Raw genomic sequence first — 17,018 nt, forward strand, 5'->3', positions numbered from 1 at the left:
TGCGATGGCACCTCCTACATCAGGGGCTGCCTGTTGAACACCATTGACCAAACTCACATTTAGACTACTCAGTAGAGCATTCCTTCTTCTGGTAGCTACAAGATGGGGGGAAAAGTCATCCTTGGATTTCCTCCCATTGCTCCTTATGTTTGAATTTTAGCTTTGCTGGCTCTTGCTTAAGCTGCCCCTTTGGGTGAGAAATGAATGAAAGTGTTGACAGAGGGGGCTCATCTAATCCTTGACTAATTGCCAGCACAGCTTGGCCTGAAATTTGTCATTTCAACACTATTTGAGGAGCCAGACCACAAACATGCAAAAGACAACTGTGGCCCATCTCCACAGCACGGAGGCTCTGGGTTCTGAGAGAGCAGATCAGAGACCCTGGCATGGAAAAATGTCCTGAACTTTTCAGTGATCCATTTCTATCACATTGGCACCTTATCCATCTGTGTACAAAGCCTGCTCCACCTCATTTATCTCTGTGCTTCTCTAGTTAATGTGTGTGCAACCCAGCATGTTTGAGAGACACAGCTCAGACACTTCAAAGTAAGGAGAGGAATATTGTTGGGAGTTCCTGAGTGGAATTATTGAGCAGCTCCTTTCAGAACAAAAATCTCTCTTTTTTTTTTTTTTCTCCATATTTTGCTATGAAATGAGACTTCCCAGTGGACCTGATGGTGTCCCAGCCTCAGACACTGCAAGAAGTCTGGAAAAAGGCTAATGCTGGGAAGGGATTCTCTCATCCTGGAAAGTTAACACAGACAGATGACTTTCCTCCTCAGCCATAGAGAGAAAGCCATGATGTTTGAAGATGTTGGTAGCCCAGGACTGTGTTTGTAGGTTATGGCCTCGTGGGCTTTAATTTGCCGTGTAAAACGTTCTTCACGTTCCTCTCAAGTGCAGCCACCTATCCCAGAGCTCCTGATGCCACGTGATACTTAACTCCACGAGGAGAAAAAAATATTTTAGGGATGGCTGAATTCCTGGATACATCATAAACATCTGAGGGATCCCATCCTTCAGCTGCATTGAACCTGGGATCTCTTGTGGTCCCGGGGCAGTGACAGTGAGGTTAATTCTGGCCCTTGTGGCACTGTTGCTCCTTGTCAGCCCAGTTTGTGAAAACCCTCAAGTACCAGTTCCTCACAATCCCAAACAGCTCCAGGTCAGTGGTGTTGCCTGGGCTTCTCTAGGAAGAAATTGGATAATGGTTCTTCCCTGTCCATCTCAGTCAGTGATGGAGATGCAGAGATTGGGTCTTTGCTCTCTCCTTTCTTCGTGCAGTCCTCATAGCAATAGATATTTTATCACTCAGGAAGCTGCAGTGGAGTGGGGTCAACCATCTCTTTCTGGAGGTCACAAGAATGATTTTCTTTCTTCTCCCCCTTGGAAAACTCTCCCATCTGAGCTTGCAGAGGAAGGTTAGGAAGTTAGAAACACACTGCTCCATCTTCATCCCATTATAAATTGCCTGCAGGTATCAGCATTGTTTCAAGTTGTGGCTTTTGTTTTAGAAGGCCATTTACAAATTCTAGACAAAGGCTTCTGAAAACTCCCTGCCAAATTCTGACTGTCCTCCAGTACATTCTCTCACTGAGAGACTTTGTACCCATCAGTAATTACCATCCCAGCTTGGGCCTTGCCAGTGCTGCTTCACCTCCACAGAGCAGAGGCAGGAAAAGGTGCTGGTGTGCACCTTCCTCAGCAGGAAATGGGGAGGTGGATAGTGAGACAAGATCAGAGATAAGGAATATCAGGATGGCAGGACCAGACTTGTGTATCTGAGTACAAGTGTGCAGGTGTGTGTTGCAGAGGATCTGAAGGACAGAAGCAGTGTTGCACAGAGGAAACAGGGATCCCAACCCTCACCTGGAGGTTTGTATATGGATTAAGGGCAGAATAATATGCAGATGTACTTGTCCAATGAATATAATCCCATGTAAACTCATGTACTTTGGCAGGAATTCCACCTGGATGGCTGCAGTCTCCAGCTCTCTGTGGGTTGTAACATTATGGCTCTCCTGAATCACCAGTTATTATTTTGCCTGTTTGCTCTCATTTGGGTAATGGTGGTGTTGTTTCAGAACAGAGTCACACACACAGATCCCAAGCTCCTGGAGGCAGCAATTTCTTCCAGCACATTAATTTGTTTCTGGAGGATGTTTTTGGTCTTTGTGTCCTCAGCTCTCCCAAGGCTGATAATCCCTGCATATGTGTGAGAGAGATTATAAGGCAGGGAAACCCCCTGGGCAGCCCTTGGACCCTTTTGCATTTGTGGATGAAGGATGTGGCAGCAAAACACACACTCTGCCCAGCAGCAAGAGGAAAAGAAAACCATCCATGCTGGGAGAGCTTATCCACAACACTTGGATCTGAGAGCAGACTTTCCCAAATAAGCCTGAAATCAAAATGGTGCTCCCCAGCATGAAAACAGATTTTGAAGTGCAGGTTGTTTTGTTCAAGGAGATGGGGACAGAAAGGAAAACTGTGTGGCAGTGCTGGAGAACAGCAGAGATTTCCTATCAGGACTTTCACACAGACTTGGGTATGGGCTGAAGTGATGTCTGAGGTCTTACCAAGGCCTTGACAAACTTTCTGGGAGGGGCGAATCCTGTGCTGAGAGCCGAGAGCTAAGCAAAGCCTGATAAAAATAAAGCACCGTGGATCCTGAAGCCCAGACAAGACACTTCCAGAAATGATCTGCAGTTGATGTGTGGTGGGAGGTGGCAGAGTGAACCCTCCTGCTTGGAGCCTTCAGCCGCCTCAGTGACACTGTGTGGGCAGAGAGGACCCACACAGAAAGCAGAAAGTGGCTCCATTTAGCAGTTGAGAAGTCTGGGTTGGTACTGACTGCAGTGCTCACTTAGTCCCTTTTTTCGTGCCCAGTTTTCACACCACTGTCCTGCAGCTGCTCCAGGGTGGGGACTGATGCTCCCTGGGCTCAGTCCATCAGGTGATAAACCTTCATCCAGACCTCTCGGGTCTTCCTCTGGAGCAGCCTCAGGCTTGAGGGGCTCACAGCAGGACTCTGCCATCATGTGTCCCTTCACAGGTCTGATCTCCCCATGGTGACATTAACAGCACCTCGGCGCTATTTTTGTTTTGTTTTAATTTAAATAATTTCCTTTCTTTTAGGCATTTAAGTCTTTCATTCCTGTTCAGAGCAGAATAGAATTCTCCCCTTTGGGAAGAGCAGGGGGGTTTTTTTGTGGGTTGTGGGGTTTCTTGCTGTTTTGTTTGTTTTTTTTAAGCAGGGACAGCATTAGATTTGAATTTGATTGAATATTTCCAGCCAGCAGTTACAAGAGCTTCAGGAATAAATGTGTAGAAAATGGACTGTGCTATGAAGGTAAATCAGCCTGGGTGGGTACTTAAGTATCGACCAAATGGAACTGTGTAGAATGAGGAATTCTGAGTACAGGGTGGGGATAAAAGGGCTGTGGTGATGTGTATGAGCTCAGGGTCATTAATTCAGCACTGTGCTAAGTAGTAGGGCAGTCTGGGAGAGCTTTATTCCAGCTCCTTTTGGGCGCAGAAAACAAGCTATGGCCAGATAAGCTGGGGGTGAACTTGTAAGGTGTCAGGTGGTCCCTGCCCTCAGCTGAGTGATAAGGGAAGGGGAAGGCAGAGCTGGTGTGACTCACCCATCAACACTCACCCACAGAGCAGACAGACCCAGAGCCAAGTGTCCATCTTTAGCTGGGAGCACAGGTTGTGAGGAGGGTGAGGAGCTGCCTCGTGCCAAGCCCCCCTGAGCAGGCTCAGGGCTGTGTGTGAGCAGCTCTGTCTGTGTTTGTGGGGGGTTCCAGCCCCAGTTCTCACTGGCAGGCCCCAAGAGGTAGGTGTTTTATGTTGATTTTATTGCAAATGTCACAGAGTTAGAGCTGGGGAGGTGGCAGAGCCCTGGCTGCAAGAAGTTCAATGCAAAGACTTCAGCTCTGGAATCACATCCTGATCTACTTCATTAGCAACAACCCCGGAAAACAACTAGGACTCAAAGGCTCTGCTCTTACAAAACAGGGCTGCCCTGGAAAATTCCTATGCACGTTTCAGCAGAAAAGAAGTGCTTGGTCAGAGCTGCACGAGCAGCTTCCCCTCAGCCACAGCACTTACGTAAGAGACACCCTGCAGATAGAGGCCCTTCCTTGAAACAGGATACGCTGCAGTAAATTAAGCTAAATCTAGATCTCCACAAGATGTCAGCAAAGCAAAGTGCATGTTCAGAGCGAGGCAAAGGCAGAGGGCAAGGGGAGAGGGGTGGTGGTGGCTGGGAACCCCCTCAGTGCCAGCCGGGGCCGTGCCCTCCCTCACCCACCGCTGCCAACCTTCCCTAAAGGTGTGGGGGGGTTCAAACAGCCACCCCAGCACTTCATTACCCTTCCCACATGAAGCTGTTCCCTATAACCGACCTCTCTGCCTACAGTTTAAGCCTGGGGTTTATTAAAACCCATTCATTTGCTTTTTACAGGGCTTTGTTGTTTAAATGCTGCTGCTTCGGTTTGAATTCTCCATCCGTTCTTCTGATGGTACTTTGAAATATTTATCAATTTGTTATGCAGCTGGAACCAGATTGGGATTGATGTTTTCATTAGAACTGCCAGTATAAATATGATGCCTTTCTTGGTAAATGTGTTTATAAGTTAAAGCGAGGAAATAGATAAAATGTCTCTGAAGATAACAATGTAACTGCCCAGGTTTGCCTTTCAGGGCTCCAGATTTCTGTTTTAATAAGCCTTTATACAAAATGTAAAATGTTTGGGACTTCTTGGTATGGTTGTAGCACCTTGATTTCCAACTTTACTGCTGGTTTGGTAACAAAAGGTTTAATTTTTTTTCATAATTACTTCTGCTCAGTAGCTCTTAAAAGTTTTAAACTAAGGAAGCAGCTGTGTTGCAGCCCATGCATTTCCCAAGTTTTGCATTCCCTCCCTCAACCTGCAAAGCAGCTGGACTGTCAGGAATGGCTTTTTTAACATCTTCAAAAAGATAATGCTGCATTAATTAACTATCTTGCTTTTTTCTCCTATGTGTAATGCTGATAGTCAAGAGCTTCACACCACAATTCAGGATAGATTGTATCTGCAGATGTTTTACAACACCCAGAACTCTAACCAAGGTTTCTAAACTAGATTGTCTCTGCCATGTTTTCAGTTTCTTAAGGACTGTTGTGGCTTCCAAAGTACTTTGTGATGACTTGTTTTCTCCCCAGATGTATCTCAAGGTAGCGGCAGTGTACACTGCTTTTCCAATCCCAGCTACCACACTCTCTCATGTGGTGTGACCTCACGCTTCTTTCCCAGTAATCTGGATGGAAACAGCTCCAGTAAGGTAGATATTACCCCACCCCACTGCAGCAATGTTCTTATCAGTTCAAGGAAATCAACCCAAGCACTGTCTGTTGGATCCTGCTGTCTGCCAGCTTGATTTAGAACTCCAGGGAAAGGTCAGCTTTCCCCTCCCAGTATCTTTCCAGTCTCTGGGAATGGTAACTGGAGTCTCACATGCCTGTCTGGGTCAGCAGGGCTGGGTGTCTTAGCAACTCTGAGGTATTTTGGTTTCTCAGAAGAGATAAATAACCAGATAAATATAATTATCCATTAAAGGAACACAAGTAAATCAATGAAGCATTAGGTCACTAATCTCACTTGGCTATCCCATTGTTTCCCAGGCCAGCAGACACACAAATTCCCTGCTGACACAGACAAGCAGATAGATGCAAGAATGTACCTGGGGTGCTTCTCAGCACTGTTCTGACTTACCCAGGGACATTCTGGGAGCTCTGCTGTCACTCCTGGCTCTCCAGAAGAGCTGTTCCCACTGCATTGCTCAGACATCCAGGAGTACCTTCCTTATCACATGTTGCTATTGATTCCCTCAGATCATTCGTGGACAAATCCCCACTTTGGCAGTAGATTTAGGTGTGGTAAATGGTAAAACAGCTCTTCCTTTGGAGCCTTAATAAGCCAAGGTGGGACAAAGCACAGGGAGAAAAAGGAAATGCAATTGATTTCATCAAGGTTGTCAGCTTTAAAAATGATGGTACTTGCAGGCTGTGTCACCTTAATCCAAATGTAACTACTCACTGGAAAGCCACAGGAACAAGATTAATGCCAAAAAGACAGTATTGTATGAGACAGGCAAAAATATCTCTACATGTGCTTCTGGAAGTCATTTCTTGGTTATTAAAAGAAAATCTCATTAAAATATAATAAAAAGGCTGGCTCCAGAGATTTCTCAGAGAAATGTTTAGACAGATGTGTAAATATGTTTTCTGATGTAGATGGTCCCCTTGCACCATGCATTTTTGCTCCCCAAATTGAAAGTGCAAACGCTCATAATGTCAAATTTAGGATGAGTGTCCATCTGGGCCACTAATCCTGTTGCAGAAATTTAAATGAATTCAGAAAAGGTCAAAGCCAGCACCTCTCCTGGATTCCCAGCCTGCAGTGCCATCTCCTCACAGAACCACTTCAAATATTAAGCTGCTGGAAAGGTTTAAGCCCCAAGTGATGCATTGGGATCAGCCTGGAAGCTGCTCCCCCTGCTTGCAGCACTGGCTGTCCAGAGTCAGTCAGCAGCTTGTCCTGGTAGTCACTGAAAGAAAAACCAATGGATTTAGTATTTTCAGGGTGTTTATCTCAATATATGGCCTGATATTTCCTTTAGCTCTCTCAGCATCTCACTTATTAATGGGAATGCTCTGCAGTACTGAAGAGCTGAGATGGCCAAAAACAAGCTTTGTCTGTCTGCAGCTCTCCAGCCAAGTGAGACAAAGGAGCACATAAAGCCCCACTGGCTGCCTTAACGAGTTCATTTCCAAATCAGTTTGCCTGGTGCCATTCCCACTTTCTGCAGAGAAATGTGCACAAGTTGTACTTGGAGGATTCATTTCTTTATGGTGCCAGCTGGGGTCACAAAGGAACCAGCACAGATGCAAAATGAAAAGAAATGGCAGAGGAATCTCTGAAGTGCTGAGCCAGAGCCCTGGATGTGTTATCTCCCCAAGGAGATCATGCCTTGGGGTGATGGACTGGAGCCATTCCTCTCTCCCTGCCCTCAGAGACAGCTTGAGCCACATACAAGGCAGGACACGGGAGATGCAGCCCTTGCTGCAGTCTGAGGAGGGGTTTCTCTCCTGTGTTCCCCCATCCTCTCCTCTCCCTCTCCCTTTCCCTCTCCCTCTCCCTCTCCTCTCCTCTCTTTCTGTGTCTTATTTTGCCTTTTCTCTCTTCTTCCCTTGGTGTTCTCTCCACTCTGTTATCTTTGGTTTTTTCACAACTCTTTTCCTATTCTCTTTTCCTATTCCTATAATAATATTTTATTGTATTTCCTATTCCTATTTCCTTTTCTCACCCAACTCCACACATATTATTCCTGTTTTCCTTCCTGCTCTCCTCTCCCAGCTCCAGGATCCCTGGCTCCAGGGCTCCCAGCACAGCTGCCCGGCGCTGTGGCTGTTCCCTGCTGTTCTCAGGGGGCACGGTGGTACCTCCCCCAGGGAAGGAGGTGGGTGAGGGTGGCTGAGGGCAGGAGCTGAAGGGCCCAGCACTGCACTGAGAACCTCACTTTGGGAGATGGGTCTGTCTGCATAGGATGGGAGCAGTGCCCAGCTTCCCACATCCCTCCTAGGACCGGGGAAAGGTGTCTCACCTCCTCATTTCCCTCTGCCAGACAGACATTTGGCCACTGCTCAGGACCCTACACATGTCCTGGAGGTAAATCATTGAAGTTGCTGAGAGACAAATACAGGTGGAGGCATTAAAACCCACAGGGCAGGGTGGTTGTGCCAGTGGAGCAGGGACTGGAACACAGGCAGGAGGAAAACAAGTGGGAGGAGAAGGGGGAGAGTATGAGAAGGGACTAAAAAAAGGCTTGGCTGCTTTTATGTGGCAGAATGAATGCTGAGGGGGAGCATGATTGCCATCTCTAAATACAGCAAGGTAAACACGAGGAGGGAGGGGAGCTATTGAAGTGGGATGACAGCCCTGGCACGAGAACAAATGAGGATGAACTGGCCACGAATGCATTGAAGCTGGAAATTAGATTTCTAACATCAGATCAGTGAGATTTTGGAATAGCTTCCTAGGAAGACTAATGGGACAAAGAAATCTGATTACTCTTAAAATGGAGCTTGATCAGCTATCTAAAGGATTATGTGCCTGGGTGTCTGCAGTAAAAGGCAGCAGGACTCAGGGACTCCGTGATCAAAGCCCTTCCAGTCCTGTGTCCCTGAAGCCTGTTCCAGCTGCCAGCAGGAGCTTGTTGGGCTGAGCTCTGTCTCTGTGCAAGGTCCAGGAGAATGGATCTGCATCTCTGGGGTTAAGGAGGAGGCAGAGGCTCCAGCATTCCAGTGCTGGACACCTTGCACAAGTAACTGCTCTCCACGTGTGAGTGGGTTTGCCAGGTCAGCTTGGGTGACACGCTGGAACCATTGAAGTCAAGAGATATTTTACTGTCACTTTAAGTGAAGCCAAAACTTGACCTTTGCTCCTACAAAAGTTTGGCCTTTTTTTCTAATGACACGTGGAGCAGCAAATAATGGTGATGCTGCGAGTTACCCAGGGGTGTCAGACATGAACTGGAGTGAAATTGTGCCACAAAATTAATGCAGCAGATTTTCCAAAGCAGATAAACAGAGATACACTCCCACCTCCACACCTGTGTCTTCACATCAGAGCTCTCACTGCTTGAGCTGAAGACCAGATTTCAGATGCTGAGGACCTATTTTTCTCAGAGGGCATTTGGCAGAACCACTCTCAGGGCTTCAATGCCAGCTCTATATTTGAGTTTTTGAGTTGTGCATTAAAGTGGGGATATATCTCACTTTTACTGAGCACTGCAAAGCTTGTGAAGATTCCTCTGTATAAAGCATGGGGCTGCTGCAATGGTCACAAGCAAATGGAGGATTCTCACCTTGAGCTTTTGCAAAGCTCATAATTCCACCCTCACCCCCTTCCAGGTGTTGCTGGTTTCTACAGACATCATAAAAATCAATTGCTATTAGATGTCCTGAATTTTTAAAGCCAGCAGTTTCACATCTATTAAAGGAAGTTCTAAATTCTACCAAAGACTTCACATAAAATTAGAAACTGCAAAACAGAGGTCACTGGAAATGGTCTGACTGGATGTCACCCAGCTCATAAAAAGGAATTCAGCCACAGAAAGCATCATTAAAGCACCTTTGACTAAAACTTGCCCAGGAAAAAAGGAAGGCTGCAAATACAGAATGGCTGCAGAGCATCCAGGATGGGCATGAAAACTGAGCAGCACTGGCTTGGACCATGGAAATCTGAAGCCAGTAGTCAGGGAAATTAATGGCAAAGCTCTTATTGATTGCTCTCCTGGAGGATAAAGGTATGATGGAGCTCCTGCCAGAGCTTCTTTGCCTAATCACCATGGACTTCAAAAACCTGGGCATTGACAAATGGCTGGGGGTGATCAGGTGGCCACTGTCATCTAGGCAGCTATTTCAGCCAGGCAGAGAATGACTTTGCTTTGCTCATGCTGGTGTCTCATTGATCTTAAAGGAAAAGTTGCCAGATGTGAGGTAGTTTTAACCAAATTGCTAAAATTACCAGCTAGGGATTTTAATGGAGAAATTTATTGTGAAGGATTTCTTCCTTCAGAAAAGCAATTTTGCTTCACACTAAAAATTGAAGTATTTTCTATCTTAAAAAAAAAAAAGTTAACAAATTATAGTGTGTTAAGAAATGATAGTAGCACAAAGAGACAGCTATAATCACATTTCTTCCTAATTGCTGCATTCAGAGAAACTTAGAAATGTCCCCAAATCATTTCATTAAAAAAAATCAATTCTAGCCTGTAGCTCTTCATGCCAAATTTTAGGTTTGTGAGCTGATTTATAAATCCTGCAAACCCAGAGCTTTTAATAGAAACCCCAAGACTTTAATAAATGTGCTCTAAGTGGTGCAGCTGGGTTGGAAATCAGCATTTGTGTTCTGGCTGCGAGTTCTGAAGAGAAGGACGAAGCCATGGGCTCTGAGAACTGATGTGCCAAGGTGTGTTGGGCCAGGATTCCTCCTTCAGTGGCCACATTCCAAGCTGATCTGCTCCTCATGCCCTTGCCATTGCTGTTTGCCTGACTGCCCCACTGCTCCATACCTGTGCCTGCTGCCAGGCTGTCCATTCCCAGTTTGGGGGAAGCACCAGGAGCTGTTCAAGGATAAAGAAATGGCTCCTGTGCCATCAGCTGGGAGATGCCAACGCACAGCCCGTGCCAGGAGCAGGAATGTGCAGCCACAGCCACTGCTCTGGGGCAGGGATTGCTCTGGAAATGCTGCAGACAAGCAGCTTTATCAGCTGTCCCCCTGCTCTGGGCACGTCCTTGAGGAGAGCAGCTGGAGCAGAGGTGCCTGATGAGCTGATGGCACGAGTTACCTGCGTGGGAACATGGACAAAAAACGAGAAGGAGCAGGAGGAGCCCCGGACACAGCAATCACTGGAGCTGCCTGGTGACAGATTCATGGGCTGCAGGGCCTCAGGGGACTGTGAGGATCATCTGGCTGCACTTCCCACTCAGCACAGGGCACAGACTGCCCTGAATTAATGCCTCGTGCAAGGTCAGCACTGGTGGCTCCTCAGCAGAGTCTCCTTCAGCCAGTCAGGTTTGGATGGGTTTGGAATGGGCTCCTGGGCTGGTGGCACAACGGGACCACGTTTGTGACCACACCTGACTACATGTCCTGAGAGCACAGGGCTATGTCCCCCTTCCCTCAGGTGGCACATCAGGAATTTCCAGGAGTGCTGGAGGACTCCAAGATTCCTGCAGAGCTTCCTCGGTGCCCAGGGACAGCAGGATCACTGCAGGCACAGGGACAACATGGGGCTGCACCCTCGGGGGGGTGGCTGTGGCACTGAGGGCTGTTGGACAGGACTGTGAAGGTGGGTGAAAACACCTTTGGACTGTGGCTGTAGGTGCTGGGTGTCAGCTGGGATTTAATATCCCAACAGACCTCAATACATCAGTGGGGTTTTTCTTTGTTCCAGATCTAAAAACCCACCGAGAAAGCTAAGCAAAAATTAATGAGAGGTCAGGAACAATGAAATGCTGTGGTAATTTTGAATACTTTCTTTCAGTTTTAACCTCCTTTTTGTTAAGCATTTTCTTGTAAATACAGTAAAATAGCAGAGCTGAACCCTCTGAAGAGAGGCAGGAGGCTTCCCAGTGTGGAAGCAGACACGGGAGAGCAATGATGGATTCATAATTAATTTTTTAGAAACAGGGGTGGGATTTGCTCTTGAATTGACTCCTCCTCAGGACCAGCTGTATTGCATCAGGTGTGGCTTTCAAGGGTAGAACATGAAGGTGGAAAACTTGGCAGCTTTAGCAACTACAGTGATTCCCAGACCCTCCTTGCAGGGTCACTTGCTGATCACCAGGGGCTTTGTAGTGGTAGAGCCCCTTTTTGCTGTGGTGCCCCAGGCCAGAGGAGCCTTGTACCCCCAAACAGCAGCCCCTCCCCTTCCACTGACCACAGAGAGCTCACCCCAGAGCCCCAAATCCCCTGTGCCTGCCTTGGTGTTGTGTTTGGCCATCGTTCTGCTCAGTGAGGCTTCGACAGACGGCAGAGAAACCCAGAGCACATTGACAGGGATGGTCAATACACCAGCAGCCTTTTCCAGGCATTCCCACCACGGCAACGTGGGATGTGTCCATTCCATGCCTCAGGCACACAGAGGGTCCCAGCTGCCATGCTGGGAGAGGTGTTTTTCCAGCAGCAGCATCTGGATGGCAGCCCTGGGCTCCTCTCCTCGCTGGCAGATCTGCACAGGGCTTTGTGCTTCACTGTTGCCAAAGTGATTTTCCTTGAATTGAGAGAACTCTGTCACCATCCCATCTCTTGTCACTGAACACACAGATGTCTCAGCAGATCCCCTCAGTTCCAAGCAGCCCCTCTTTGCATGCTGATGTGGGTGGGTTTGATCCATCCATCTCCATCAGTTATTTTGGAGCTGCCAGCATGTCACTCCATGTCCACAGGCATCCAAGTCGTGGTACTCAAGGAAATCCTGAATTTTCCAGCATGTTTTTGTTCATTGCTTGGTGAAGTGACTTTCCTTTGTGATTTTCCCTAATACTAGTGAACAGTTGTCAAACCCATATAGATAAAGGGCTGAAATGTGAGGCCAAGGTAACAGTCATCTCCCATTTTTATTCCTGACATCCTTGGGCTGGAGTCTCGGGTGGGAACTGTCTGTTTCTTCCAGCATTAACCCATTATCATACTTTTTGAACAGCTCAGTAACAAAATCCTTGACAGAGAAACTGCAGACTGGAGACCCTACAGCTATCTGAATGAACTAGGTCAGTAATTTTTAAACACTTTAATCACTTTAGTAGACTTTAGAGCAATTCCAGACCCAAGTCAGCCTTTCATAAAGGCATTAACAATAATGATGAATATTGTTGTTGTCTTTATTTCACCATCAGAATTTCCAGCAGTGAAAGGTGGAGAATTGAGAATTGTTTCCTTTACCACAAACCACAGACTAGGAGAGCAGAGTCAATATTCATTCCAGCCTCCCTCCCAAGGTTGCTGGGTTGAATCGCCATCATCTACTCCATAAATGTTTTTTTAAGGACTGACCGAGGACATTAAAAATTCAGATTTGGGATTTTTTTTTTTGGTTTTGTTTTTCCTTTTCTTTCATGCTTAATAAAGCTCAGCACTAAATGCTGGCATGTTGATGGAGGTGTGGAGCCTCTGTGGGAGCTGGGCCGTGCCATCCGCCCTTATCTCCCAGTAAATCACACCCTGCCCCCTTCTCAGGCAATTCTCAACCACCAGCCGGTGCAGCCAAGCCAAGAGTGAAGTTTAATTACCTTTCCTGAGTTTATTCTCCCTGGCTTAAGTTTTAACAGGGTTTTCAGCAGCTCTTAGCTCAAGTCCTGCCCAGATTTAGTGCTTTGGATGGTATTTGTTTTCCTATCTGAGCACTTGGAGTTTGGCTTCTCAGTGGCAGAGAAGCCATTTGCCCTTTCCTTTGCTGGGATTACTGATATCTTACTGAAAATATGCTGTAGGGGGGGAAAGTGCAGCATTAAGGGGTATTATGGGATTTTTAAGGTCAACTATCTCCCAGCTCACGTGGCACAGGAATGAGCCCAGGGCAGCACCAGGCATCACATCCTGTCACAGCTCCTGGCACACCCCAGGCCTCGCTCCAGAGATCAGGCCTTCCCTGCATCAGGAAAATCACAAACCTGTCAAGCTTCAGTGCAAAACCTTCTCATCATTAAAACCATTAATGTGCTTTGCTGTATAATAACCTGCAGAACTGCTGTTGTGCTTATCTGTACATGACATGGGGGCCGGGAGGGTCAGGGTTTCCAAATGCTCCTCAGATCAAGTTAATTTTCCTTTTACCGTTTTGCTACTTTTTTTTGCACACTTATTTGCTTTATTTGTGTTTATCTTGCTGTGTCCTGAGCTCCCTGTGTGCCACATCTGTCCTGCATTCATGCATTTTATTTTACTGGCAGAAGCAATGCCAAATGCCTCTGCAGTAAGAAGTGCTAAATACTTTAGCTTTTAGCTAAGTGGTCTCCTGCAAAACACTCAGTTTCTCCCATGACATTTTTGCATCCAGGATACCTTTTTCTTTCTTTTTTTCACAGTAATTGATGAAAATGAGATTTTTTTTTTTCTTCCTTTTCAGTACCAGAATTAATGTCTGCTCATGCTGACTTTCATAATGTTGAGTTCTTGCTCAGATCAAGGCCATTTTTATATGAAACTGTAAAATGTTTTCATTTCTCGGTATTACTTTGGTGCAATAAAAGCTGCAGATTCCACCTGTGCAAATTTCAGAAAAGAAGTGAAAATCTTCAATGTTGAGTTGTAAACACAAAATATTAGTGAAGCCCCGTGGAGTCACAGAGGGGATCTTGACCTTCAAACTGCATCAGGCATGGAAGTACCACAGTTAAAGACATGATGCACCTTCTTATCCCACTTCCAGCCTTAGGTTTATGACACAGATGCCCCAGCTCGTGCTCTGGAAGAGCAGCCAAGCATTGGGCAGGGCTGGATTCAGTTAAAAAGAGTTAAAATGGCCTTGGACAACTGCACAGCTCCTGTGCTGTGACCCTGAAATGTCCTGGAGAGCAGAGGTCTAAGTGAGCAAGAGGTGGGGGAGAACTTAAAGGGAGATGGAAGAGATAGTGAAGAGAAATTTGGAATGGATGGAAACCTTCAGCTCTTCTGGTCACCCCCCTGCCAGCGACCCCTCCGACTGTGGCAGTGATTCCAAAGGATGGGACCAACCAGATGAGGAGCAGCAGGCTCACAGGGGTGTCTGTAGGCTTGTTGGAATTTGCAGGTGTCCTAAATATTAATTATAGTTTAGGGAAAGGATATTGTAAGAATACCTATGTGAAAGTTAACTCGGACACTCACCTTCTAAAACCCGCAGTCATAAGGAGTTTTCTTAATTCCAGTGGATCTCACCAGGCTGCAGGTGTTCTACCTGTTTTGCAGGACTTTTGTTTGCCAGGTTCATGTTCTTTCTTTCCAAGTGGGGAAGGCAGGGACAAAGCCTGTATTTTCACTACTGGCACATTTGCTTGTGAGCTTCAAATATGGGGCTTTGTCAGAGAGCTGGTCTTGTCTGTTCTAGGGATGAGCACGAGTAATTCCCATGGACATGGGCTTGAGAGATCAGAGTTTGGGGACTCTGGTGCCAAGAAGAGGCAGTTTTGTCACCTCCCTGTGTGTCACTGCCTTCCCAAGGCAGCCCAGTCCTAGTTACAAGGAGGGGCTTGGCTTTGCAAAGTTCTCTGGTCTCCATCTCCTGCTGCAGAACAGGAATTTGACTGATCTCTGCTGCTCTAGTCCTGTCTGCACTGAGCAGTGGCAGATTCCAGCTTCCAGCTCCTCTCCCAGGGGAGTCAAAACTCCTGAACCACATCCTGAGTTCAGGGAGGGTTGTTGTGCTCGTTGGCTGCAGTGCTGGGCACAGTGAGCTGCAGCAAAAACAGTTTTATGTGTAATGTTTTTTTAACAGCAGTCCTTGATGCAGAGACTAAAGTGTGATTTGCAGCCCATCGTGAGGGACTCGAAGCTGAATTTATTCCAAAGGACCAAAGCCACTAAGTTTGATTCACAGCTGACTCTGCATTTTTCTCAAAGCCAAGAGGTGTGGAAAAGTATTTCCAGCTGAGACCCTGATTTCACCCAGCAGATAATTTAGCTTCAAAGTTAAACCTGGACTTTCATAAAATGCCACATTCCTGGCCTGTTTAGGACTTTTCCACATTAATGACTTCTGCAGGTTAAAGAATAATGTGTCCATCATTCATTTCACCTCCTGAGGAGCACAGCGAATACACAAAAACGGGTCATAAACCCGCAGTATCATAAGAGAGAAAAGAGAAAACTAAAGGCAGAATTACAGGGAATAGGTTGGGAAGGGTCATGTAGGGCTCCCAAGAGCCCTCCCTATGGGTCAGCCTGGGTCCCCTTTGCTTCCCTGCCACAGCCCCTCCCCGCTGTGACCTGTTGGGAGCTCTCCAGCTGCTCCCACCCCAGCCTGGTGTGAGTTCTCCTTGCTGGAGGCACCATGTGAAGCTGCCCAAACACTGCTTGGTGTTCCTGCCCTTGGAGATTTGCTCAGCCCTGGCAGGAGGCCGTGTGATCACCAGGGATGGCCTTGGGGAGCTCCACTGCTGGGAAAGGGAGCCCAGTCCTCTTGGATGGCAGCCAAGGGATGAATTAGCTCCATCCTCCTCGCCTGGGACTCTGCCCTGGCAGGAGAGAAAACCAGCACTGAGCTAATCCTGCTGTGTGACAGAGCTTCCCTTACCTCCCAGTCAGCCTTGCCCTCTGCATCAGGAATTGGCTCAGGATCAGAGGTGGAAAACAAAGCAGAAGGTGCTCCAATGGATTGGGGGGTCACTCTTGGCCAGAAGGGGAAGGGCCCCATCACAGGGAGCACGGTGGTCATGCACCACCAGCCCTGTTCCTGTGCTCAGGGCTGAGCTCTGAGAGCCAGAGCAGAGGGGTTGGCTTGTCTTTGATGTGCCACTCACACATTTATTGTCTAATTCAGTCATTTTCCTTATTTAGCAAAAAACCCAAAGGTGTGCTGATAAAGGCACTGGTACAGCACTGCCTGTGGCTGTGACAACTTTTCTGCAGAGACCAGAGGACACTCAAGGACAAATAGCTGTGAAGCCTCTGGGACACACTGTTTGCAGGGCTCTTTTCCCAGCCTAACTGAGTTACTTGACTGGGAATCCCATAAGACACAAAGACATTTCTCAGTAACCAAATTTGTATTGATTTTCCTAGTCAATAAGAAATACCAGACTCTATAGTTACAGAGATTTAAAGGCTTACATTAGATTTGCCTTTTGATTGATATCGAGGGTAATCTGCAATAGTGGAAATGAAAGAGGTTCCCATCCCCTTCTGTCTCTGCTTCCATGAGGAAGAGCAAGTTCCTATGGAGGCACAGCTCTCTGCACTGTCAGACCACAGTGGGCACTTAGGGACTGTTGTCACATCAGTTATTGAACCGTGCAAATTTATGAGCAAAGTCATAGTAGGTAATTCAAGCAGATTGTAAACACCTCAGATCTAAGGCTGTGAGTCAAATAACCCACTATCCACAAACAAAACAAAGCCTAAAATTAGTCACAGAGTGATGCAACACAACCTGCAGACTCAGGCTGGAAAGGACACGTTTCAGGCTTCTTTCACTAATCCAAGCCAGTGTTTCAGTAATGAATGTACCAGCAGATGATTTTTTCCTGATCTCCTGATGGATGGCTGTTCTTGGTAACCCTGCTGCAGGAAAGCCCTCCCTTCAGGGAAGCTCTTAAGCACATGCAGAATTCCAGGCGTGCACAGACTCCCCACTGAAGCTGAGTGTGTGCTCACGGCTCAGGATGTGCTTAAGAGCCTCCCTAAATGAGGGCCCTGATGTACAGTTTAGAGGGAAGAATATATGCTGCTCAGTAGTCAAAGCAATCCAATTTACATAAATATTTATTT

General features: G+C 46.9%; 1 protein-coding gene across 6 annotated transcripts in view; it reads left to right on the forward strand.

Moving 5' to 3' along the window:
* Window positions 1-17,018, forward strand: part of MEGF11 (multiple EGF like domains 11) — a 194,225-nt gene that overhangs the window by 168,896 nt on the left and 8,311 nt on the right. For 2 of the 6 annotated variants that reach the window (XR_001920257.1, XM_018069598.1), the window contains exons 21-22: window positions 5,210-5,328; window positions 12,259-12,325. The exons of 2 other annotated variants lie outside the window; for them this stretch is intronic. Coding sequence is in view for 2 of the 4 variants with exons in the window: in XM_018069598.1 (XP_017925087.1) it covers window positions 5,210-5,328; window positions 12,259-12,325 (186 nt within the window). In the remaining 2 variants the exon portion in view is untranslated. Of the gene's footprint in view, window positions 1-5,209; window positions 5,329-12,258; window positions 12,326-12,451; window positions 12,608-17,018 lie in introns of those variants that run through there. 2 more of the 6 variants (XM_018069601.1, XR_001920258.1) reach the window with 2 other exon arrangements.

The sequence above is a fragment of the Manacus vitellinus genome, unplaced genomic scaffold, assembly GCF_001715985.3.
Source record: "Manacus vitellinus isolate BGI_N305 unplaced genomic scaffold, ASM171598v3 scaffold_16_pilon, whole genome shotgun sequence".
In the NCBI taxonomy this organism is placed as follows: Eukaryota; Metazoa; Chordata; class Aves; order Passeriformes; family Pipridae; genus Manacus; species Manacus vitellinus.